At 25.0% G+C, this 26694-nt stretch overlaps 2 protein-coding genes across 6 annotated transcripts in view; both read left to right on the top strand.

Annotated features, from left to right (window-relative positions):
• The window catches only part of LOC113560793 (G protein-activated inward rectifier potassium channel 3-like), a 29957-nt gene extending 22752 nt beyond the window's left edge, over positions 1 to 7205 (top strand). For all 5 annotated transcript variants that reach the window (XM_026966861.1, XM_026966860.1, XM_026966864.1 and 2 more), the window contains 6 exons: positions 566 to 680; positions 3389 to 3623; positions 3856 to 4130; positions 4437 to 4629; positions 5292 to 5510; positions 6826 to 7205. In XM_026966861.1, the coding sequence (XP_026822662.1) occupies positions 566 to 680; positions 3389 to 3623; positions 3856 to 4130; positions 4437 to 4629; positions 5292 to 5510; positions 6826 to 7022 (1234 nt within the window). In that variant the 3' untranslated portion in view covers positions 7023 to 7205. The remainder of the gene's footprint in view (positions 1 to 565; positions 681 to 3388; positions 3624 to 3855; positions 4131 to 4436; positions 4630 to 5291; positions 5511 to 6825) is intronic.
• Positions 7206 to 24587: 17382 nt separating this feature from the next.
• Positions 24588 to 26694, top strand: part of LOC113549465 — a 46547-nt gene continuing 44440 nt past the window's right edge. The window contains exons 1-2 of the mRNA XM_026950782.1: positions 24588 to 24643; positions 24714 to 24804. Of these exons, the coding sequence (XP_026806583.1) occupies positions 24803 to 24804 (2 nt within the window). The 5' untranslated portion in view covers positions 24588 to 24643; positions 24714 to 24802. The remainder of the gene's footprint in view (positions 24644 to 24713; positions 24805 to 26694) is intronic.

Genomic DNA, 26694 nt, shown 5'->3' with positions numbered 1-26694 from the left:
ATTAATGCATAATTTCATTCAAATGGGGCTGTGGGAGGACAAATTAATATTTTATGTAACTGGATTAATAGTTTGTGTATAAACTATTGAAAAACTTGGGAAAATTTTGTTTATAACGTGGCAAGTTACCAATAAAATTCAGTCAATGATAAGATGATTTACCTATGTTCTTTGTTGATGAATATAGGTTTCAATAAAAATGGTGAACATGTGTATTACACTTTAATACAAACATAATTCTAATGTTTATGATTTAATTTACTTATTATCTCAAGAATAGTACTATATAAATAAATAATTATTAACTATAAGGTATTATAGGTACTATAAGTATTGGCTTGTTGAATAATAGTTTTAAAATTTAGTTTAACAAAGATTCTAATTATATATATATATATATATATATATATATATAATATTTTAATTTAAATAATATCATTTATGGGCATTGGACTTCTATTTTATTTTAATGCTACAGATACAGTCTTAAATAAAGTTGTTCTCTTTTTTTTGTATTTAATTGAATTGTAATTTTAATACAATATTATATTGTTGGTGTTAATAGGTACAGACAACCAAGATTCAGCTCTAGGAGACAGTACAGACGAGTAGTATTCAAGCACGGTGAATGTAATGTTGTTCAAGGAAAAGTAGCTAAAAGAAGAAGAAAATATTTACAGGTGAATATCATTTGAATTATAAATACAAATTAATATTTATAGGCCATGCAGGTAGTATTAGTTTATTTAGTTGAGTATTTAATCATCGTATCTAAATATTAGTTTTAGTAAATATATACGTTTTTTTAAAGAAGAAATTTGAAATATAATTTTTCAGTTCTATTTTGAAGTTGTTGCACACTTGCGCAGTAGACACTACATAGTTATATGTACTTATTTTTTAAAACCAATTTAGTTAAATGAGCAAATATTTACATAAATAAATTAAAAATATAAAGTAAAATAAACATTTCATTATATGCTTATTATTTTGGTTAAAAAAATGTATGTGTATAATATATTTATATATTATAATTATAATAATTAATATTATATATATTTATGGTTTATAATTTATAATATTAGTATACATGATTAGTACACATCGCATTTTTTAATTTTCTTTTTCATAATTTGAGTTCCAAATAAAACAATGTGAATAAAATGTGTTACTAAAAACTAGTTATAATATTATTGAAAAAAAATGACCTTGAGTAAAATTATACTATACTATAATATAAATTTATTAAACAATTTTTAACAATTTTCAACCTCATTTATCATAAAATACAATATTTTTTATTTTCATTTTGAAGTTTAACAAATAAGCTGAAAAATGAATTGTTTTTAAAATTACACCAAACCTAATCAATCTTTTATTTCATATTATACTGAGCACGTATGAAATATGTGGATTTGCTTGACTATGATTAACATTCAGTTATAATTTATCGATCTAAATAGGTATCACATTACATTCCCTTGATTTATTTTCAATAATGAAAAAAACACATATTCAATAATAATTCATATTAGGTATAGTATATGATGTAATACATAATATTATCTTTTATTATTGTACATTATTTTTATATAAAAAAAATTTAAAGTCAAACTACATAAAACTAAAGAAAATTGTTGAAAAAATGTATACACAAAATATGCGGTTTCGAGTACCCAAACTTTGATCTAAGTGTTTTGGAATGCGATATTTTAACATTGTTTTAAAATTTGACATTTTAACACAAATTTAAAAAACCCGTCCTAATAGATTGCACTCAACTCAAGTACCCTTAGCATCATAATTTTTTTTCGTTTTACAATTTCTTTATATTTTAATGAATAAACGTTGTCTCCGGACTAAGTAATGCAGCGGGCCGTACACTGCACACCAATTTCCTTGTCATCTTGGAGTCTAAATCACTAGCCTATTTTTAGTGTTGACATAGTACACTATTTTTTAAATGTATTTTTTTTTACCAGCCTGCTGTCACTGCTGTATTTGAAATCTAGAGCGTGACAATGGCCGTGTGTAATAAAAGTGATTTTATCTCGTCAAACCCCAAAAATGGATACCAACTGTGCATAAGTATATTCGTGAAATACGCATAAATGAAAATTCATCAAAAGCGCCAATAATTTTTTTTTCTAATGGTTAAGCACAATCGTTTTTATATTGACATGATGGAAAATAAATATGTCTTAACGCTGTACTCTGTACACTATGTATAGTGGCGAGGTCCCAATATTTAAATCTACACCGCTAAAAGATTATTACCATAATTTGCCGTTATTCATATACGCTTTTAGAAGTACTTACGTTTCATTTATTCAGAGGAATAGTAAATACATACAGATAATAAATATTATGAATACATCTATATTATCTGATGCTATGAGAGATTTTAAAATTGAAATTACCTACATAATAATTATTGTTAGTTTTGTAGCTTTCTCTTGACACTCACAACTTTGAACTGTATAATATAATAAATCACCGTTCATTAAAACCAAAACTACTTGTTTATAACTAATATTACACTGATGATTGATTTGTATTACACAAAATTAGGAGAATATTATAATGTTTTGGTTCATCTTATAAATTATTTTTTAGTTTTTTAACGATGGAAGTATATTATTGGGTTCATAATGATGCCTAATTTTTTTCTGCACAACCCTTTATTGAAGTGTATTTAAATTAACGAATTAAAGTTTGAAAAACATAAATACTTTGCTAAAATTTAGTTAAAAATATAAAAGTATTTAAAAAAACACTGGCAAAAAAATTATTAACATCATAATAAATAAATACTATATTTTTGAATTTTAAATGAATATAAATTGTATTCATTGTACATTGCACATTATTGTTTTAAAACAATTTGTTTGTTCTTATTGTGTACTTATAATAGTAACAAAAATTATTTCTATGACATTTTTCTATGCTCCCACGGATTCACCTTGAACGCAAATAGTTTTGCTTAATATAAATTACATAATCTATAACTACATGATACTATTTTCAAATTATTTATTAATAGGATAATCATTTTTAATTCTTTTAAAAAATGTATTATTCAAATTTCTTTTTAAAAAAAATGTTCTTTATTTATTTATAATAATTATTTTACACACCGCTTGATAATATCATTATATACCTATTATTTTTAATTGATAGATAATATTATACAACAGACGTATAGTATAGTTTTGTAGAATTTAATTATTTTCCCTTTCTATAGTCCAGCTATAAGAAAAAATTGTTTTGATCCTAGATAACAGAATTTTATGAAATAATATCAATAATAATAATTATAATTTCCTTGTTGTAATTTTTGGATAATATGCATTTATGTATTTATTTATATATATTTTTTATGTTTTAGGATATATTTACGACACTCGTTGATGCTCAATGGCGATGGACGTTGTTAGTGTTTTCAATGAATTTCATGCTCAGTTGGTTAGGGTTTGCCATTGTATGGTGGCTGATCGCACTAAACCATGGAGATTTGGAATTCTCGGTAAGGGATAATAACTCAACGTGGGTACCATGTGTTCGAGAAATGTATTCTTTCACCTCGTGCTTTCTGTTCAGCGTCGAAACTCAGCACACAATAGGTAAAAATCTAAACTGTATTGTTTGGACGGATAGACGATGCTATTTTCTCATCGTTTTCCTTAAAACTCGGCGGTTTTTTTATACGTATACACACATATATTGTTATATATACTTGACTATTGACTAAAGCTGACCAACGTACACAACCGTTATTGTTTTATGGTCTCTTGAAATTCAAAACACCATAATTAGTGTGTAATACCTACTTCTTGTTTGCGCTGTATATATCAGGTTATGGTTCCAAACACACAACCGAAGAATGTCCTGAAGCAATATTCATTATGTGTCTACAGAGCATAGTAGGCGTTATGATCCAGGCATTTATGGTGGGCGTAGTGTTCGCTAAGTTATCCAGGCCGAAAAAACGAACGCAGACACTGTTGTTCAGCAGAAACGCTGTAATATGCCAAAGGGATGGCATTCTGTGTCTCATGTTTCGAGTAGGCGACATGAGAAAATCGCATATTATTGAGGCACACGTTAGGGCACAGCTAATAAAGAAAAAAGTGAGTATATACGAGTATAAGATGATTCAGTATTCACCAAATATAATCACCCCGGTCTTTTTATTCAATAATGAATTTATTTGAATTCTGATTTTTTTGTTCTACGTAAGGACTAACGAGTGTTCCGTGAACTTTTGTTTCTAAAATGAAAACTCTCGTCCCTCTTTTTACTGTAAAATATTTTTTGAAAATTTTAAATCATTAGGTGTTATAATTAAATTACAACATTCAATATTGTGGAACAAATATGATAAAATTTACCAAAAGTTGCCAAATTACTTAAGGAAAGAATTTTATTTGCATTAGATGACAATAGAAGGTGAGCTGTTACCGTTCCATCAACAGGAGCTTAAAGTCGGCGGTGACGGTGAAGAGGACAGGATATTTTTCATATGGCCTACGACTATTGTTCACAAAATTACTCCACAGTCACCGCTGTATATGCTTTCGGCTGCCGATTTCTTACAAGAGAAGTTTGAAATTGTTGTTGTCCTAGAAGGTAACATTACTTTTGTTAAGAAAAATAAAACATGCTAACAAGAATATTCTTTTGACTAATAATGACTCCAATTTCGGACACAACATTTTGTTAGTTATTATTGTACAGAGATAATATTTATATAACAGTTATAATAGTTTAAATTATTAAAATTCATATACAATACACATCTAATACCTTTAACACTATGCATACTACATTTTTGTTTTATTAATTTTTATACAATAATTACTTTATTTTAGTTTTAATTTTATAATTATTGATTTTATTTCAAATTCTCTAAAATAGACTAAATATCTTATATCAACTAAATTTCAACTCCGTACGTCTAAAACGCGTTTAGCACTTAATCAGAAAACTTTATTAAACATTCAAATTTCAATAATTTATATTAAATAATATTTACACAACAATACATACTTATCTAACTACATATGATAATTTTATTTAGATTTAGGTCATGAACACTTTTAACTGTAGTTATTAGATACACTAAAAATAAATATGTACATTTATCGTTTAATTAAATATTTTTAAAATATATATTATTAAAATTTAATTAACCCAATATTTATGTACTTTAAATTACAAAAAATCAATTATTTCTTTTAAGTACACAGATTATTATTTTTTTACAATTAAACATTTATTTCATTTTAAAGGAGTAATCGAGTCAACGGGAATGACGACACAAGCTAGGTCATCGTACCTACCAAATGAAATACTTTGGGGACATAGATTTGATACATTAGTGTCATTCAAAAAAGAAACCGGCGAACACGAAGTGGATTATAGTTTATTCAATAATACTTATGTTGTTGACACGCCGCTTTGCAGTGCACACGATCTGAAAAAGCTCATTTCGCTTCGGGCACATACTGGTAAAATTGACGATTCATTTTTAGAAAAAAAGAAAAAAATTAACCTCTTCTTGCAGCTTTTTAACGTACCTATTAACTAATGCTACATGATATACATTTCATATCATTATCGTTTTAAGACTATAAGTACCTTCCTATATAAAGTTTGTACATTATTATTTAATGCACATACTATATAAAATATTAACTGTTTGTACGTACATATTTTAAACATTCCATAACTACGATAAGTAGAAGTTTTATCATTATACCTATAGTTACCTACCTATATTTAAAACAGCAGGTAAGCATAATACGATATCGAGGGAATAACATAACTACATAAGTGTTATTTTAATCTATATCATATCTATGTCGATAAGAGTATATTTATGTAAGCAAAATAAATTTAATTTTGGCTTTAGTAACTATTGATCGTTTTTAATTATAATTGTTTTTGATATATAGCCATATAGATATCGGGTCTAATACTACATAAAACATAAATTATTTTAAAAATAAAAACATTATCATACTTATAATTTAATTAGTAATACGTAACTTAATCATAACTATTGATTAGGAATTTGCTTAAGTATACCTAAATAATATAATGCATATGCTATACGAATACCTATTTATCATATTTACTGATTTAACCAATCTATAGTTTATAACTTTTAATCTTTATCTTAACACACTAAAACATCTAAAACCTAATAATTCTATTATATAAGCTATTATAAAATAAAACTATATTACTGTACTTTGTATGCTCTCAATGAAAGTTTTTAAGATTCTAGAGAGTTAAAATCACATTGTATATTTTAATATTTCATTACTAATAAATTATATGCCTTTATGTTTGTTTGCTTGTTAAAGTTATACATTTTTTAAACTATTTGACAAGTATTTTTGTTTCGATGAATAAATATTAATTATTAAAAACAATATATATTTTAAATAATTTTTATTTTGTTATTATTTTTATATTTCCTAATTGTTAAGAATATAACATTGTTATTCATTCTTACATTTAATCAAATATTAATTATCTATATGACTATATATATAAATATATATACTTTTGAATTTTTAAAAACCAATTTTAAGTTATAACATTGGATCGCAAATATTACATTTTCTATATTTGTAATAATAAATTATACCTATAATATTATTTATGTATTTCATTACTGAAATTTTATTCTTGGACATTTAATACTTCCTTAAACTATAGTGATAATTTTGTGTTAATGCATGGTTTTATCTGAAAGAAAGCTATTATCAAATATTCGATCCTTATTAGAAACTGTCATTGTCGGTTTACTTTCAGAGATGCACCATATGCAACCCCTGGATCACTCTACCAACTACAGCGACCCGTCGGACAGTACTTCTGGGTCTAGGACTTACAAGCCCCGTAGTGAACTACATGACAAGCAATTGTCTACCAGTGACCTGATGATGGCCCAACTGGAGCCGTTCCTCATAAAACCCGGTGAACTGCCCGGGCCAGAATCATTCCTGTGACGATTAATGATCTACAACGATCATTTTCTGCCGCCTAAGCTGAACGCTAGAATCGCCATCGTTTTGTAATAAGCAGAGGCATCCCAATCATCTTCCACTCCCAAAATTATTGTGATCTTCTTAGACGTTATTGGTTATTATAATTTATTGTACTTTGGTTTTTAATAAAATTAGTTAATTTGATGTCATGGTTCTAATGTGATATTAGTTAGAAACGTAATCTCGTTTTATACATATTATTTTATCTTCAAACAAATTAAGTACTTTTATTGACTGGAAGGCCCTTATCCAATAATCCTTTCGGTAATTGTCACTTAGTATATTTTTTAATTTTTCCATCAATACTCCTTGTTATGTGCATTTCAACTTAAAAAATATACCAATCGGAATCTATGTTTTTTTTTTTTTTAATGTGTAGGTAATTTTAGCTACTAAAACAAATCAACCATAAGGGCAAGTAGTTTTATAAAACAAAATGTACTTAAAATTAGGTAAATACCAATATCAAACATAATGTTATAGAAATTAAATGTAATAGCATTATAACATCAAACCTTTTTTTTAAACTACCTAGTTATGCAAAAATTTGTTGATAGTAAAACATATTACCTACTGTAAAAAAGTACTGTCTAAAATATACTTTGATATCACACATAATGGCATACGAACAATAAATATTTAAATTTTCATCCATGTATATTGTGTAATGCATGGTAATTAAATGGTTTTAAAAATAATTATTAAATTATTATGAAGCCATATATTATTACACAAATATTTTGCTTATTAAAAAAAAAAAATGTAATAAATATGATCATTTAATTTACAATCTGTACAATTTAAAAAAATACCTAAATAAATATTTTACATGGATTACAAAAATTGGATGACGCTAGATGAAAAGGGAGTTCAGTGGCACTATACGTATATACGTTATTCAGCTTCACCAGTTTAATATAGTTTGAAAAAATTCAAAAACATTACTTTGATATTCTGGTTCTTAGCGTCTTAAACTTTTGTACATAACACTGAAGCTTATTAATTTAATATCGACTAAATTGATTTCAACTTCTTATTAAAATATAGAATAAAGTTTATAACATAGCAGCATACTTGTTCCCACTACCTCAAATATGTATCCAAAACCTTAACATAATAAAAACAATTTTAACTATAAGAAAATCTATTGATGTTTTAAAGTACACAATTATTGTTTATAATATTATACGCATGTTAATAGTTTTTGTTATTATTAAAATAGTTCAATATGATTCAAACTATTAAAATTATATTTTGGAATGCAATCAATTACTGAATGCAGAGTAGAAAATATTATGATCCACGAAAAATGTCATAATTTTCCTCATAGGTATTAGTTAATTTAACACTTAAATTTTACAAATTAATTTGTATTTATATTTGTATATGTGTTTGTATGTGTTTATACGTTATACCAATGACTGATTACATAATGAATTCCTATGTTTAAAATCAAAATCTATTAAAATTATTGAGCAATGAAGGCCAATGAACATTACATAATTGTATATAATTTATTTTAAATAAAAGACATAATTTAAATTTCCTGATGATTTTATTTTATATAATAAAAACTAATGATTATACTTATACCATCACCTATAGTTTTACTGTGTGATATGATTACTGTAGGTATATCCTACATGGCGTTTTGTATAACTGCAGTGTTGAGATCAGAAACTTTTTTTATCTACATTAATACCAATAAATATAACATAACTACAATATTTATAAATACATATATGAATTGATATTTATCTACCAAAATAAATATGAAAATAAATATTTTTTTTATCTTGTTAATAGATAAAATATCTATTAACACAAATTTAACCAAAATGTGTAAGATGTTACAAGCTTTTGGAATATTCGGCAATTATAATAATTAGACACGGTCGAGAATTAATAGACAGCAATGAAATTGCCTGTTTTCAGTAGGTACCTATTATGATTTCTTATAATATGAATATTGGCCGAGTATAAGCAATAAGCATTATGATCAATTGCTAATAATCTTTAGGAAACGTACATAATAAAAGGGTAAATATAACCTAACGTATTCATTAATTATTTTCTAGATAATGTTTGTTTACTCTTAAAGGAGTCGACTAATACAACTTCTAATACCTAATACCTAATCCTATAGAATATAGATAAGTAGTAATTTATTTACGTCAACAATCCATTTTACTAAAATCCGGTAATCCTTACGAAATGATTAGTTGGCGCGATCTTGTGGTCAATAAATGTTGACAGTTGGCTGGTCACAATTAAACACACGAGTGAGCCAAAAGAATGCACGAGTACGATCTCGTGAAAACAAATGTTTACTATTTATTTATTATAAATAAATAATAATTTATTTTAAATTACACTGTATAATAATTATATGTGTAGATAATAAATATACATTGCTGACATTCTATAATGTGGTCTTAAAAATAATGATTAGTTTTTGTGACCGCATGAAATGATTAAAAGAGACACAACCTAGTCACTGCAGTGCACAATGCCCGACTTCCTACTTTGCCCATAACGGCCGTAACATATACAATTCGTATGTTTCGTATTATAGACTACTGCAGTCGATATATCACTTATCAATTAAATAAATATGTACGCGGTTTATTTGCAACCATAAATGTATAGTATAATATACATTATATCTGTACTTAAATATTCTAATTTTATCATAATATTGTTCATTGACAATTTATTACCACTACACAAAATGTAATTTAAATACCTACTTAAGCTAGAGAATTAACGGAATATTAATATTTCCAACATCACTTAGATGATTTGTTTTTTAATTATTGAAAATAAATATTATTACATAGTATTATAGTGTTTTAGTAATTTTATATTAATTATAAATATTCAGTAGGTAGGTATTTAAGTAAATTATATACATCTAATTTGAATTCATTATTTTTTAATAATTCTAAAATATTTATCATATTAGGATTTTGACTTTTGAATGGAATAAGTAATACGACAATGAGTGCTAAAAATGCAAAAGAACTTTGGTGCTAATAATTAGTAAATTGTATTTATAGTTAGTATTTATTATAATTCCGAGAAAATAGAATAATTAAACAATACTATAGAGTTTTAAACAAAATAAATGTTGTTTTAATCGTGTAATGTATTAATAAATAATTACTGTAGGATGTATATACTTAAAAGTTTCACCCAATATTTTATATTATCATTTTCGAGATGCGATATAATTTTTAAAATATTTTAAATTTTTAAGTTATGTAACCATTTGAAATTTTAAGTATTTTTATTTTTTTATCAATTTTTATTAATAAAGTAGTTTTCAAAACAAAAGCATGAAATTTTAATAGGTAATAGATTACTCATGTATTATGTTTTATAGTTTTATACAGCAAATAAAAAATATCCAAAACATAATTATATTTTTTTTCCAATCATTTGAAATTTAATAAAATCACTAAAACATGCAAATTATTTATTTCATTAAAAATCCATGAAATTTTTAATTTTCATTCTTTAGTCTGAAAAATGCAATACAAAAATTATCGTGTTTTTCTTGTCAGGAATTACAAAAATTAATTTTAATTCAATAATGTAGTAAATTGTGTTTGTGTGCATGTGTGATACAAGTAAATAGTGATTAAAATAATAATTTATAAATTAAAATACAAAAATTATTTCTGTGGTTTGTATAGCTAAATATTCTTACTTTCGTAGTATTTATAATAGTTTGATAATTATGATTATGCACAACGATTGATGTCTAAAAATTAAAAATATTCTAAGCCAATACAAAACCTATTATCTATAGGTACCCATCATAATCTAATTTACTAATTATATTAAAATTTACAATAGTATAAATATAACTGAAAACATAAACATTATACTAAAAAACGAAAAGGTTTTTACTATAAACATAAAAGAAATTACTCTTTTTTGGTTTCACAGTATCAAATATATAAAATAATTTAGCTCTATTTAAATTGTATTAAAATGTATTTACTTTGTATATTTATACGTATTTACAAAGTTTAAAAAGAAGCAACTAAATATTTTACAAACTGAAAACTCAATAAATACTAATCCGCTCAATTATAATTACATTTTGTGATATTGTTAAAAATAGAATTTATAAATACAAGTAACCACTAGAGGTATTGAATATTTAAATATTGTACCTAACAGGACTTATAACTTATAAGTAAACGGAGGGTGATCAAGCATATTTACCCTCATATTTCCTTAAATAATGAGTTTATTAAAATTCCCATCTTTGGAATTTTTAAATATATCAATTTTAAGAGTATCCTGTGGCGAAACAAGCTTATATTTTTCAAATGAGAACCTCCTTTTTCTACAGTATGTAGAACTAGATGGTAATACTAAATCTAGGATTTATTATGCTTGGGCTATTTTTACAAATTATAAACATTAATAGATTAATTATACTAATAACTAAAATTTACAAATCAGTATTAAATAAATAAAAAACTGCTACTTGTTAGTTAAAAAAATGTTGATTTTAATATTTAAACTATAATAGAAAAATTATTCTATTCGCTTGATAAAAATTCTTAAAAATTTAATACAAGATCTCATAATAATTTTTTCTATGTCTGTAAAAAAAAAATTAAAAATATATTTACATAAGCACATATTTTTTATGTATTTGATATTTTAAAGATGGTAGTTAAAATGTGGACGAAATTACGTATTTTAACAATGAATAGTGAATTTATTTATTTTGTTATAATTTAAAAATATTATTTATTGGGATTTAAACAGTTAAAACTTTTAAATATATGATGCATTTTACTATACGCAAATAATGTTTTAAAAATATGCCGATTATTCTAAAGATATTTTTTTATATTTTATACTATGCACCTAATTACTTTGTCATACTTTTAGGTAATATTAACCCAAAACTTAATAAAAATAATATTGTAATATGCTAGAAAAATAATATATTATTATAATACTAATTTAATACTAAAAATATAATAAATGCAATGTTTTTGGGAAATTAAAATCGACCTATTGCAGTAATAGTACTATAGTAGTAATACTGCTAATAGGTACTAATAGTAATATTATACAATATTACTTTAATCACTTCTTACATTATAAAATATAATATTAGTGATATAGGCAGACAGACTGTCTCCGATCAGAATTTTTTCCCGTTTACAATAATATATTATTGAATTAAAATTTTATCTATCTATTATTGTAACACGCTAGACACCTATACTGTACAGCAGAATGGTACCCACTTACCAACCTTCTTATTTTAAATTAACTGTTAAAGCTTGTACAGTGATATTTTTTTAGCCTACTTTTAGATTAGATAATATACAAGTAAGGTATACATATACAAAATTACATTTTTTTCCTTAAATTTATATTATGGAAAAATAACATATATTGTTACCGTGTTTATTTGCAGTTTCGTAAGAAGTAAGTGTGTGTTATATAGTGAAATTGGTTTAGTATAGATTTTCGTACTTCGAACATTTGGTTACAATATTTGATTAATTGTATGAAGTTACCTATTTTAAAAATTAGAATACATTGATACATAATATATTATTAAGTATTTTCAGCAATTAATCAACACTAATATTTGTATTAATACCCATCATAAAGTATATAATCACTAAACATTATTGGATCCCAATTATTTTATATCTGCATAAAATGAATAAATTAGTTCAGATTTTCAGCTTATCGATTAAACTTGATAAGTTAATAAACCCACATTTTACTAATTTATCACTATTTTCATTAATAAATCGATAGATACTGAAGTCTTTAAGCCTTGGTTTTTAACAGTTCATTTTATTTACAGAAGTTGTATTATTCAATAAAATATACATTAAAAAATTTACCTACTACCTAGTCCATTTTAATTTAAAAATCGATTAATTTGTTTATAGTAATATACAGTAATGCAATAATATAGCATATAACAAATCGTATATTGGTAAACATAACAATCTCATTAAAAGCTTTTAGTCTAAGTTTCAAGTCAATTTCTAAACTATTAATACTATAAGTTACACATTAACACCTAACATAATATAAGCTATAATATTTAAAAAAAAAATCGAATTATAGTTATCGCTTACATAAAGCTATGTTGTACGCTCTTAGATGGCTAAAACTAATATATTTCAAATATATATATATAAATATTTAAATCAGTGATTTTTGATAGAGTTGGTTGTACTTATAGCAGGTATTTGAACAGTTTATTAATCGCTTACATCTTTGTATTCCATGTGTTTAGATAGGTGTAGATACCTACAATCAATTTTATTTGAAAAATTTAATTTATCTAAAATTATGTATTATAGGCTTATAGCATTGGAAGTCAGATGCCGAGCAACTAATTAGATACTGTTAAGTGTTAATATTAAATATTAATACATCGTCGTCGAAGTAAAGAAACCGTGTCAACACCATTGTTTTGGTCTCGGCCGACCAGTATAGAAAGGTTGACAGCAAACGTGCCACCGGAAGATGGCCAGACGCATTCGCTCGCGCTAAGCAGCTGCAATGTGTTGTTTTTATTAGCGCCATAACGTCTGCAACAAACGCGTATATTTTGTACTTCGCATGAAATCCAGGTCACGCCGTTTGTCTTATACTCACATATAACTAAATATACCTGTACGGTGTATCGGCAATTGATATTTTGTTACCTTCGCAAAAAATATTATTATCACTTTCAACGCAAGCGACCATTTCCTCTGAAATTTTTAATTTTATCGCTATAATATCTCGATTGAATAGCAAAAATTATAACATTTAACCACCTATGATATTATATGATTATTCATTATTAATTTAAAAACAATAAAATTGCAAGAAGTCATTTTCTGACTTTATTCAAAAATACTAAATCAGTATTATATTTTAGCCTGTAAATATTATATCTATATGACTATATCCTAGTCACTGGGAAAAAAAATCCAATAGGTACGTATTACAGCTCTTGAAATGTATTTAACTATATAATAGTCAACCGAATGTTTGATTGAAGTTATTATAATCCAATTATTTTTAAACCTGAAAATAATTTGTGTCGTTAGAGGAAAAAATAGGAGTGACGGTTTTAACAATCAAATTTGGTTAGATATGTTTATGTAGCTAAGTAATATTCACTTACTATCATAAGATTACAATTTATAGATTAACTTTGGCAATTTTAATTTTAATAGTAAGGTGATTTTATTTTATTTTATAACAACAATTTTAAAATCTCTAATCAGACATTTTGTCTCTACAAAGGTTTGATTTCTTTCTTTTTTATATTTGATTTGATTAAATATTTAGTTTTAGTATTTAAGACTTATTTTTTTTTAAAAGTTATAAAGTTAATTTACATTTTAAATATCACAAAAAATGCATACTTGGTTATGTGTAGATATGCATAATTTATTTTTTCAGATAGTACACATACACACACACATAAATATATAACGGCCTTTCCAATCATCCCATCCCCACCACGAGTCTAAATAACCATTAAATTTAATTATAGTCGTATAATAGACTGTATGAAACTATAAAGATACACGTATGATAGTGATACAATATATAATTGTAGATTTATGATGATTTAAAAATCATAATAATTAATTCAAAATCTTTTAATTTGTAAAAATTATGTGATTATAATAAGTTGGTATACTAAACTAAACATTAAATCTACTTATATTTAAATTACACAAACCATTTATAAACCATTATTAACGATTATCATCTTAAGTACAAGAAGTTTATTAAATGTCATTTAAACACGATTAAGAAACTTCAATATTTCGAAAACAATAATCAGCTTAATAATTCACGGTAAAAAAAACACCGGTAAATTATGGTATAATTTTAAACATAAGCTAATATCACCACGAGATACTCTTTAGTCTTTAATGTTTAAATGGTATAAAAATCTCAGTTTCTGAAAATACGTAATTTTATGTATTATATTATATACCTACTTAAAAATTCCAAAAATAATAATTTTAATAAATACGCCATTAAAGAATAAACGAGAGAATGACTAGTTTACCAACGCGTATACAATTATTAATAATACCTAGGTACAATAATAAATTTTATTAATAATAAGCATTGTATTTAAACTAATCACCATTATAACCAGTATAAGCAGTTTAGATTCTAATAATAATTAATATATACCTATATAAACTATACATCTATAAAAAAAAATATTATATTATATATATGCAGTTGCGCTATTATGTATCTAATTTTAAGACAAGAAGAAAAGTTATTTAAATAGTAAAATTATACGCATATTAAAATATACCTATATTCATCTCGGTATTCATCCTAAAGGTACCTATACCCATCTATTATTATGTTAGTTTTTAATTTTTTAATTTTTTCTATTTCTATAACTGTTTTTAAATAATTATTTAAATGTTTTAAATTAAATTAGTTAAAACGATTATGTGTTAATTACAACAATTTTATAAACTATCCAACCATATAATAATTAATAGCAATGTGGCCATGTGGGACATTCATAACAATTTTCTCAGCCCATTATCTACTGAGATAACTGTTAATACATTCTTTGTCGGCAAATATTTTCCTTAGTTCTTACTTATTACTTCTTATAATATGCCTATATAAAGAAGCAAAATAATTTCCACCATTTATTTTTTGAAGCGTAGTTAGATAAAATTGTAGCTGGACAAGTATTTGTTCTTATTGTTTAAACTAAATACTAGTAAGTACTAAGTTCATATTTTTATTTGATAGTTGAAAATAATTCTTAAACTACAATTTTTAATCGGAGATTAATTTAGTCTTTAGTTGTCTAGTTAAAAAGATAATTTATACAAGAATATTAGTATATTACCTGAACTATGGTAAATTATAAATATTAAAACAGAGCTCTTTGATAAATTATAAAATCGTGGTCTTTTTTTAAATTAGAAGTTAGAAAAATTAGAAAGTTCGGCTATTGCAATATTATTATTAGTCTTATATTTATTAGAACTTGTGGTATTGGGTATTTGGTTATTATTTATTAACTGTTATTAAAACATAAGCTTCTAACCATATAATACTTATTTACATCATAATAACTGTTGTATTCAATACATTTAAATACAAATTATTACTTTAATTAAAAAGATAAAATAAATCATTGGTTTGGGAATCAAACATATTATTATAGTTATTCTTCTTCGAGCTCTTAAAATTCCAAAATGTGTTTAATTTTACAAAATACGTATTAATTATATTTTGATAACTAACTAAGATATATATATATATATATAATTATATAAAATACAGTAATATACATTTATATAATTATATTATCTATAATACAAACATTATTATTTAACAACTTTCTTATAAAATACTTAAAAGTATTCCAATATTTATCTCTTAAGCTACTAAAGTATTATACTCAATAAATATTCATATAAAATCACCAAATGTAAATATATCAATATATGCACACTTTATTATATCTTAACTATAATAGTTATGACTGATTTACTGTCAACAATAACGATTTTCTAACTTAATAAACATCAATTACGTATCAGTATATAATAAGTATCTATATTAAAACTTAAATATATAAAATGTATGATGAAAATTTGATGATTTCGGAGAGATAATAATATATAAATATACTTAACATTGGTACATTATAAAAAAGATACATTTGTAAATGCCACTTATGATTTATGAATACGTTGTTTTCATAAAATTGACGATAAAATATAATTCTCTTCAAATTGTAAGGTCCTCGATTTCACGAGAAAATTCCTTATATTATTTTATATTAACTATTGTAGTTATTGCGGCACATGAGTAGTAACAATTATTTTTTTTACTACAATAATTTATTTTAACAAGCAACTGTGCTTAAAAGTTATAAATCATGAAAAATGAAATATATTTTTGTAAATTGTAGGTAAGCTATCATAAAACATAGACACGTTATAAAGGACAAGTAACAACAGTAGTCTTTATTTACCGATTGAAATAGCGGTAACCATGAACTCTTCTTCTATAGAAACAAGTCATTAAGTACCTATGCTTATAATACATATAGATCATTTTTTTTTTTTAAGTAATTGTAGTTCGTTTATAATAAATACTAGTGCAGATTACCACACATTTATCGATTTAAATTAAAAAGTAGGTATCTATAAATTAAATAGTTTATTATTAATATTATTCATTCTTGTTATAGAGTATTTTATTAAATATATTTACTATATAATAAAAAATATATACTTATTTATGACAGTTATTTGGTACTATCTTTCTAAAAAATGATTTATTTGTTACACGTCTATTTCTGGATGTTAAAAAAAATAGGGTAAAATGTTAATGAATAATTCAGAACCCAACAAATTACGTTGGTTATTACATAACGCATAAACACATTCACAGTTTGCTAAGTGCAAGTCATCAATATTAGTATATATTAGTATTTAGGATCTATATAGTCATATAGATCAATGTACACTCGTAAATTTATATTAAAAGTATTTCTGAATATATCATAATTTATTTAATCTCAGTAAATTATAATTAACAGCCACATAACACGATATGTATAAACCAATAGCCGTGCATTGATATATTATAAAAACATGGCAAAGTGCCCGAAAATATATTTTCAAATTCATTTTTATAAGTTGTGCTGATACGTTAGCTTCGAGATACATAAAAACGTGTGGCAAAATGCCCATATTTTTTACAGCGTGCTTGGGCGCACGGTAGATAGGTTCAAGGGGTTTTGATGAACTGTGTGATGATTGAAGGCAATTTTGCAATCCGTTATTACGCATAAAAATAAACGTATCGTAAATAATAAATATATCATAAAATATAATGTTATAATAATCATTCCAATAAAATCTGATAAAAGAAAATTACAAAAATTATATAGGAGGTCCTATACATCTATGTAAATTTCTTCAGTGCACATGTTTCCGGCGATGTTATCAATAAATTAATATTATGTACCTATACGCTTCAAAGTTGATGGTAGTACGAAAAAAAAAGACGCGATAAAATTTTGTAAGAGAACTGCAAATAGTGACTTGAAGTTTAGTAGTTTATATGTACATTATATAAATATAGTGTATTATAGGTACTCATATAATGATTAAACAGGTTTTTACCCCAGCTCGTAGGTAATGATTTCGCAGAAAGATTGGCGTTTAAGTGTATTATAGAGACGCATATACGGCAGGAAAAAGGATAAAGAGGGGGAGCCACAATAACGGCAGGTAAAAAAAAAACGGGGCATATCATAGACATGTCGTGCTTGTGACATTTTCTAAGCGGTTGGTCATAAATCTAAGGAGTTGAATTTCTATACAGTAGAAGCGGTACGTTACTGTTGCTGATTACTGCCGGTTCGTAATAAATGTAATAGTTTTTTTCCTACGCATATTCTAAGATTCTTTTGCAGAATGATAGAATTCTATTCGATTCATTGCCTTAAACAGAATTTTAACTAAAACTTCATAATATTATACCTACCTAGTGGTATTTCCAGCGATTTTATAAATAAAGGTAAAAAAAAATAATAAATATAAATATACTCATTCTGACATGTCTACAATATGTGCATGATAAACTTGATACAATTATTTGTCATTTTAAACTTATTTAGGTATATTCTTAAGCAACAAAAATTAAGTTAGACAAATAACAATGATTTAATTTGTACTAAACTTTTAATTAAAATCATCAAATACATAAAAAAAAAATGCAAATTAATTAAAATAAATTAAAAAAATATATCGTCTTATAGGTATTTAGATAAAAGTTAAAAATATATTTCATAACAATCAAAGCACATAGTTTTCGTGGCTTTGCTTCTTAAACAAAATTAATTTACATATGAAACTTGAGACATATTTTGGATGATTTTTTGGAGGAAAGGGTATCCAAAATATCCTTTAATGACCCGATGAAATTCTAACAGTTCTCGGACAATACAGATAAATTGTAAACAACCTTTCATTATTTTATATATTTGTATAAATTAAAGTTATTATTTAATTTGTAATTACGATGTAGGAAAGTAAATCTAGTAGTTGATCTAAAAATATTCCACAGTCATTTTCTTAATTCGGGAAAAAAATTTAAAAAAACGACTATTTTGACTCAAAACTAGGTTTTGACAAAATCTATTTCCTTATTTTGTTGTAATTAAAAAACAAATACATAGATATTTACAATTTTCACTAAATATTTGTTTTAAGATTTTTATACGTGTTATAATTATTTTAATACGTAAATTAAAATTTAATTAATTTATTATGAAGTTCAATTGAACATTTTATATCAATGTTTTGATGAAGAAATATTATTTTTAATTTTTAATTAACTCATTATAATTTTATATTTCATATAATAACGAGAGACTTTTTTCCGGGGACTTTTTCCTAATATCACAATTTTCAAGCTATTTATTGATAGGTATGTGAATATTTTTTTCACTACATTTTGTCATAAATTGATTATTAAAGTTAAAAATACTAAAGATACATATATATTATATATTATATATAGGTGAGTATAGACAGAATTTTTTGATAAGCATTTCAAATTTTTATAAAATTTGCTAAGTATACACGAACATTTGTCAACCATTTTTCAGTTAAATATTTATAAAATATTTAACTTATAGCTTTAAAATATATAAAATTATAGTAGTGGCTTACTCATACTCAATGACGAGATACACTTGACACCTATTAACTGCGTACAGCAGATCTGCAATTACCGACTTTTCCACTTTTAAACATAACAATACTAGTTTCGAATATAAAATAGAAAAGGTGATACATATTTATATTTTTTTTTTATCGAAATAAATTTCTGCTTTGACCGCCAAAAATATAAATCCACCAATAAAAATTTATAAACCTTACTATTCAATGGTTTTCAATATACATTTGTTGAACTCTCGTATGTTTTAGTTAGAATTGTTAAACGTAACATAGGCTATAAGAAACTCATTGAAGTGGATATAAAAATAATAGACATAATATAAAAAAGAGAATAATATATATAATAATACTAGCTGAATAACCCAATTTCGCTCGTGTGTTAAATAATCGATTCGTATATAACTTGTTTTTTTTCATTATAATTAGATTGTTTAAAGCTTAGCCACGTAATATATATAATATTTTTATATAATTTAACTTAATTTATGATATTTATAACTAAAATGACAAATAAAATGAAATTAAAAATACTAAGAGTGATTTACTCGTAGGCTCATTTGGTACACCCTTGTGAAAAAAAAATCATTAAATTATTTAAAATTTAAATAACCGTAACCTTTAAGTACAAACCCCTTCTCCCTCCCCCGAGACAAAGAAAAAATGAAAAATTGGACAACGTGATGACACTGATGATACCCAGAAGAGTATTTTAAAAATATATGTGAAAATAAATTGGAAAAAACTTTTATAGTATCGTCACAAAATTGGAACATAAAAAATGCCTGTTCTGTTCTTTATACATATACATATACATATATACATATATATATAATAAATAAGGATAGCCTCTAAAACATGACTAAATGATGATAGTTATATATTGCTTTATACTCTTGTTAAAAATAATGAAAATCGAAAAGAAACGTATCATGTATGATGTATGTATTACCTACACATATTTTAATGTTAAATGGTGTTAAATTTATCAGAAAACATGGCGTATAGATATTTTTATTTAACATAATATTATAGGTGTTATTATTTATTATGTTTCATAAAATAATTTTTGACAGAAATATTATGATACGTACACTAAAACACATTTCGTAAAGAATATTATACTATAAGTAGATGCTTTTTATGAATACATAATTCAAAAAATTATATGAGCATTTATTCTAAATATTTATCTTAAAAATAGTTTTATGTAGATTTCTAGCTAAATATCACCAATTCATTATGTCAGACCATATAATTCAGTGCTCAGACAATACATTTATAATAGCATAAAAGTAGATAATTAGACTATAGTTAATACTAATAAATGTATAACAATAGTATATCATGGCGTATGCTCAGGGGTAGGTATGCTGTAAACAATTCGTGGTACAATATATATCCGGGACCTATTCTAAGCTATTCTCTTTTTAATCTATTATAATCAATGTCGGTTACTGACCAAAGAAGGCCAGAGACGTCCGGTATTTAGATAATTACATCCGTTGCCATTATTTTAAAATTGACCAATTCCGACCTTAGAAACTAAGTAATATAAAGTACATAATATTCAGTATACTAGAATTATTCATCCCAATGACCCAAAGCCGAAACCCGGATCTTTAAATTCACAGAATATTATTGTTAAAACGATTTCCACTACCTTAAATCAATTATTAAAATAAAGAACTATTACTTAAACACATATAAATGTCGAGGGGTAAGTACCTATATATCTAAAAAAAACAAAACCATAGAGCAATTTTAATGGATGTTTTCTCTCCAATCAAGCCTGAAGCCTATTATGAAGTACCTATACGAGTACTTAAAGCTTAGAGTTATAAACATTTCTTACTATAAAAATATATTACCGTTGTAAATTATATATTTTTAACGTAAAATAAATACAATTACATGTATTATTTTTACATGTATTCTTTCTAAATTCTAATAAAAAAGTTTAATTTGATAATTTCTTATATTTTATATATGTGCACAAGTAGGGGAAGGCATGGCAGAACCGTACTGCTAACTTATAAGCACTGTAAAACTTACAAAAATTTAAGGATTTGAAATTGGATTGTGTAATTACATTACAAATATTGTTATTTATTAGCTTCAATAATATTTAAGCATTTTCAAAAATGTTAACATAAACTTAAAACAAATAAAAATGTTGAAAGTACTTAAACATACGGTTTTGCTCCGTTCTATGATTTAAAATAGTAGAAATATAATCAATGATACACAATACCCTTCATAAAACAATGTTTAATAACACAAATTATTGTTAATAAATTTATCTTTTATAAAACAATTATGACGTCTATGTACCTATTATTATACAAGCATCATGGGCGTTCTCACGCAGTAGCTAGGGAGGGGAGTATGGAGTAGAGATTCATTTTAGGTACTGTTAGAGTAATTTTTATATTTAACTAATATTTAGTGTTAATTAATTTGAATTTTTTATAATTCCATATGGCATACGTTTTTGCCTAACGGTTCTGCCCCACAGTAGGTGGCTTTAAATTTAAAGTAATTAAGTAAAACGTATTAGTAATATTCTTCCAAATTATATTATTAAATTATTTGCATTTACTTTTTTGTAATTTGAAATACTTTTCGTTCAGATCAATCAAAATGATTTATAAACATTTCTAATTATAATATGTGAAAACAATAGTAATTATACATATTTTATGATAATAGGAATTTGAGCGGGAATTTATTAGAAATAAGGTCAATAATTATTGGTAACAATAAACATACGGTTATGGATAAATAAACATCAATAATTTTTTTTTCTATCTCGACTCAATATTCAGAAAACCTTATACGATTTTTGCCTCCCGTTCGGAACTACACTGCTTTTCTCTGTTTTAAAAGCTCAATCTTTTAATAAATATATTATGATTTTGCTTTTAAACCGGTAATTTGTAACCCTAATATAATTTGTTTCCTATATATGATAAAATAAATTAGATTTAGGTATATCTACCTTGAGATAGTAGATAAATAAGTTCTAAAATTTACCAAGTAGTTAGTAGATAGGTACATACTTTGATTTTGGCTAATTTTGTATTTTAAAACATTAATAACTTTTAATGCTTCTTAATGATTAAAATATGATAAACAAAAATATAAAATATTACATTTTTACGATAGAGCCAATAGTATAATATAATAGATAAATTTAATTATACATTCTGAAGACTTGAAAATTTGATGTTTATGTTGTTGGCAATTAAAAATTGTCATCTATATTAATTACCAACTTATGAAGTTATTGATGAACTAAGAATTTTTAAAATATAATAAAAATTTTTTTGATTGTCGACAATGATTTTTACTTAAAAATATTAAAAAATGTTGATCATTCAATATAAGTTACTAGTTAGTATTCTTGACATTTCATTTATATTTACTATTTAGTAATAAATAAATTGATATTTATACATATAAAATAAATTAACTATGACATTTTTCTAAATTATTTTAATTTTATAATTTAAAAAACAATTAGTACTGATAACATTTTGTTTACATATACTTGTAACTATTTTAAGTATTGATATCAAGATTTATTCATCAAACCTACATAAAAACATAATGGTAGTATTCATAAATTATATTTTGTATTTATAATAATAATAATAATAATGATGAATAGGGATGAGATACAACAAATAAAATATAACAATTATTGAAGCCTTATAAATAGATACCTACCTAAATTTGTACTTATATAAAATGAAATAACAATATGTTAATTAGTAATAATTAATAATGCATCAATTTATTTGTATTATTATGCGTTTATTTGTATTATGTGGTAGTTATATTATATTTTGATCTTTCTTACGTTAAATCTTTAAAAGCGCTTATTAAAAATGATAAAAACTAAAACCTAATCATAAAATTAAAATAATTACATTGTTAATTAACAAATATATAAATTGTAAGAGTCGTTTCTTTATCAGCCATTGGATATTACAACTTAATCAATACTAATTAAATAAATAAAATACAATATTTAGTTAATTGTTAACCATTTATTCCAGTTTTGATAAACCATATAATTCCTATCAACCCTATCAGTACCTAATTGTTATCGGTTGTTTGATTTATGTACATAGTTTGAATAATTAAGCTTGATATTATTATTTATAATGATGACTCAACTATACTATAACCATTAACTGTTTTTTTTATAAAGAAATAATTAGCCAAAATGTATAGCTTATCGTTAATAGAAGCACATAAATTAAAATACAATTTAAAACGTGTTTATAGCCTTTACTAAAATGTTATATTTATTATTAACACACATCTTAATATTTAACTGTTTTTGTTAGCGATTACGAATATTAATATATTTATTACGAATATATATTTTGAAGTCTTGTGAATTAACCGATTTTTAAGAGAACTGTATGATTAATATTATATATTATGTTAAGGTATAATTATTATTTTCATAATATTTGAAATACTTGCCAACATTATAATAAAAAATTTAATTTTATTAACTTTTTCTATACCATAAATATGATTTATTTTGTATGAAACAACACTAGTTTGAAAAGAAAAACAACGAAATGATTGAAAGTATAAATAAGACTAAAATACTTTTCGTAAAGATGATATTCTCACCGTCAGATGGCGCGAAGGTTGTTACTTCGACAACTCTAATATTATATACACTCATAGTGGCATGTGCGTCTGGAGCTGAGTCTTCCACACGCACCGGCGCGGCGGTGTTCGTCTGTCACGGTCGATTGTGTCTGTGTCATTAATATTTATAAACAGTTTAAATACGAGGTATTTTAATATCGCTGACCAAGTGCTTTAATTTCAAATATTTATTTTTATATATATTTTTTATTGGTAGCATTGAAGTGTAATACATTTTAAAATCAAATTGTGCAATGTGCTGATAATGAAACGAACGCCAAAACTCGAGCTATAACTACTGCATAAATGTAAGTACTTTTATTTATAATTTAGTTGTAGTATATAATCGATTGGCAAGCACAACGCTTAAAGGCGCTATTAGAATAATTATTTGACCGTGAACGCGAACCGTGTTTTCTAATTAAGTAATCTCATAAACAAATAATATCAACAGTAGGTATTATAATCTAACAAAACACCAGGACACTAAGCTAAAAACTAGGTATAAGCGAATTCTAATAAAGACAGTACATTTAAAAGTTTTATAACTCGGTAAAATAATACTTATCATTAAAGGTAAATTTATTTGTAACTTTAAAACAATCGCTTATTTATATCAACTAAATGTGTAATATGTACTTAATATGTAAGCATTGTGAGTCCAGTAAACCTGTTGATTCATACTAAAATTATTAACTGTTATAGCACCTACATCTCCTAATTAATTATAACTAGTGTCTGTGTACATTTTTCCTTTTTACTGTAGACTTAATTATTTGTTATTCTTATAACGCTTTATAATCTTTATATATATATAATATATGTGCATTCGTTTGCACCAGTGCGAAACATTCGCGCTTAATGTTGTTACACTTTCGAATTACACGTTTGTCAAACACAAAAACCATTTAAATTTGATTACATAAAATAATTAAATTTCAATTACCCATTTTCGATTTAAAAAAATACATTATCTATACGACGTAGTGTTATTTGAGTACTCGTGTATATAATCATTTAGAGTAGCAAAGATAAAACAAAAATACTATCTACGACAAAGAAGAACTTACTACTGGACAACTGAATTTTTACATACAAAATTTGAAGAAAAAAAAGAAATACAAACAGTGATTTGGCTCTTTTTAAAAATCTATTTTGTACTTGTCAGTTGATCGATAATCATTTTTTTTTCGTTGATGTCTGAGGGCGAAACAATTCTCGGCGGTATCCTTTGTATTGCACATATGCATTCCAAAACGATTAATGAATTCTCAATAGTTGCGTTCATTCATTTTGGCCAAACGGTTTAGTGTCTATCACGAGAATCAATAAATTGGTTTTATTATATGAAATAAAAAAAAAGTCAACCTTAAAGGCGGTAGCGTATAATATACTCGTCAACTAGACGCCGATAACAATAACAACCCTGGTATTAACAATAGTAATCTAGGCGCTTAAAATAATAACTAGAATATCGCGGTGGTCATAAATATAGATATAGACGCGTAGCGTTAACATCGAGAAGAGAGACGAATATATAAAAAAAGAAAGATAAAACTGTGTTGGAGAACGATAGTGTTTTACCATACACGCCGAATAAATATTATGTACATCCGATTTAAAGAATGCAGATTGACGCTTCCGGTCTGCGTTGCGTCATCTACGTACTAATGTTCCGTCCGATTTTATATGATAACATTATAATTATTACTATGATTATCGCATTTGAAGATTTTGTTTCTGACAAGAGTGTATTACGAGAGCTACAACGTTATCTTGGCGCAGTAATATCTTTGAACCGCCGAGCTGACTGGCTGCTGCGTGGTACCACTCGACGAACATATCGAATGTCTCCTGGACCGCGCATGTTCACGTACCTACCATATGCGCGCGCGCGTGTGTGTGTGTGTGTGTGTGTATGTGTGTGTACACCTTTTAACAGGTGGACAGGTGGGCCCATAACGCGATGACCCGGTCCAGTGGAATTCGAATGTAGCAGGTTGGAAAATAAACCAAGATTTTATTCCAAACGCGCCACGCCCCCCTGAAGGGAAAAATATATGTATAAATATATAATAATAAAATAAAGAAAAAACCGCAAAACGACTTATACGGCCGCGGCGGCGTTGTCATCAACCTACGTACTATATATATATATATATATATATATATTATGTAGTATATACCTATACTATACG

Source organism: Rhopalosiphum maidis, chromosome 1, assembly GCF_003676215.2.
Source record: "Rhopalosiphum maidis isolate BTI-1 chromosome 1, ASM367621v3, whole genome shotgun sequence".
NCBI lineage: Eukaryota > Metazoa > Arthropoda > Insecta > Hemiptera > Aphididae > Rhopalosiphum > Rhopalosiphum maidis.
Note: the sequence above shows the minus strand (reverse complement) of the source record. Positions and strands in the feature narration are given on the sequence as shown.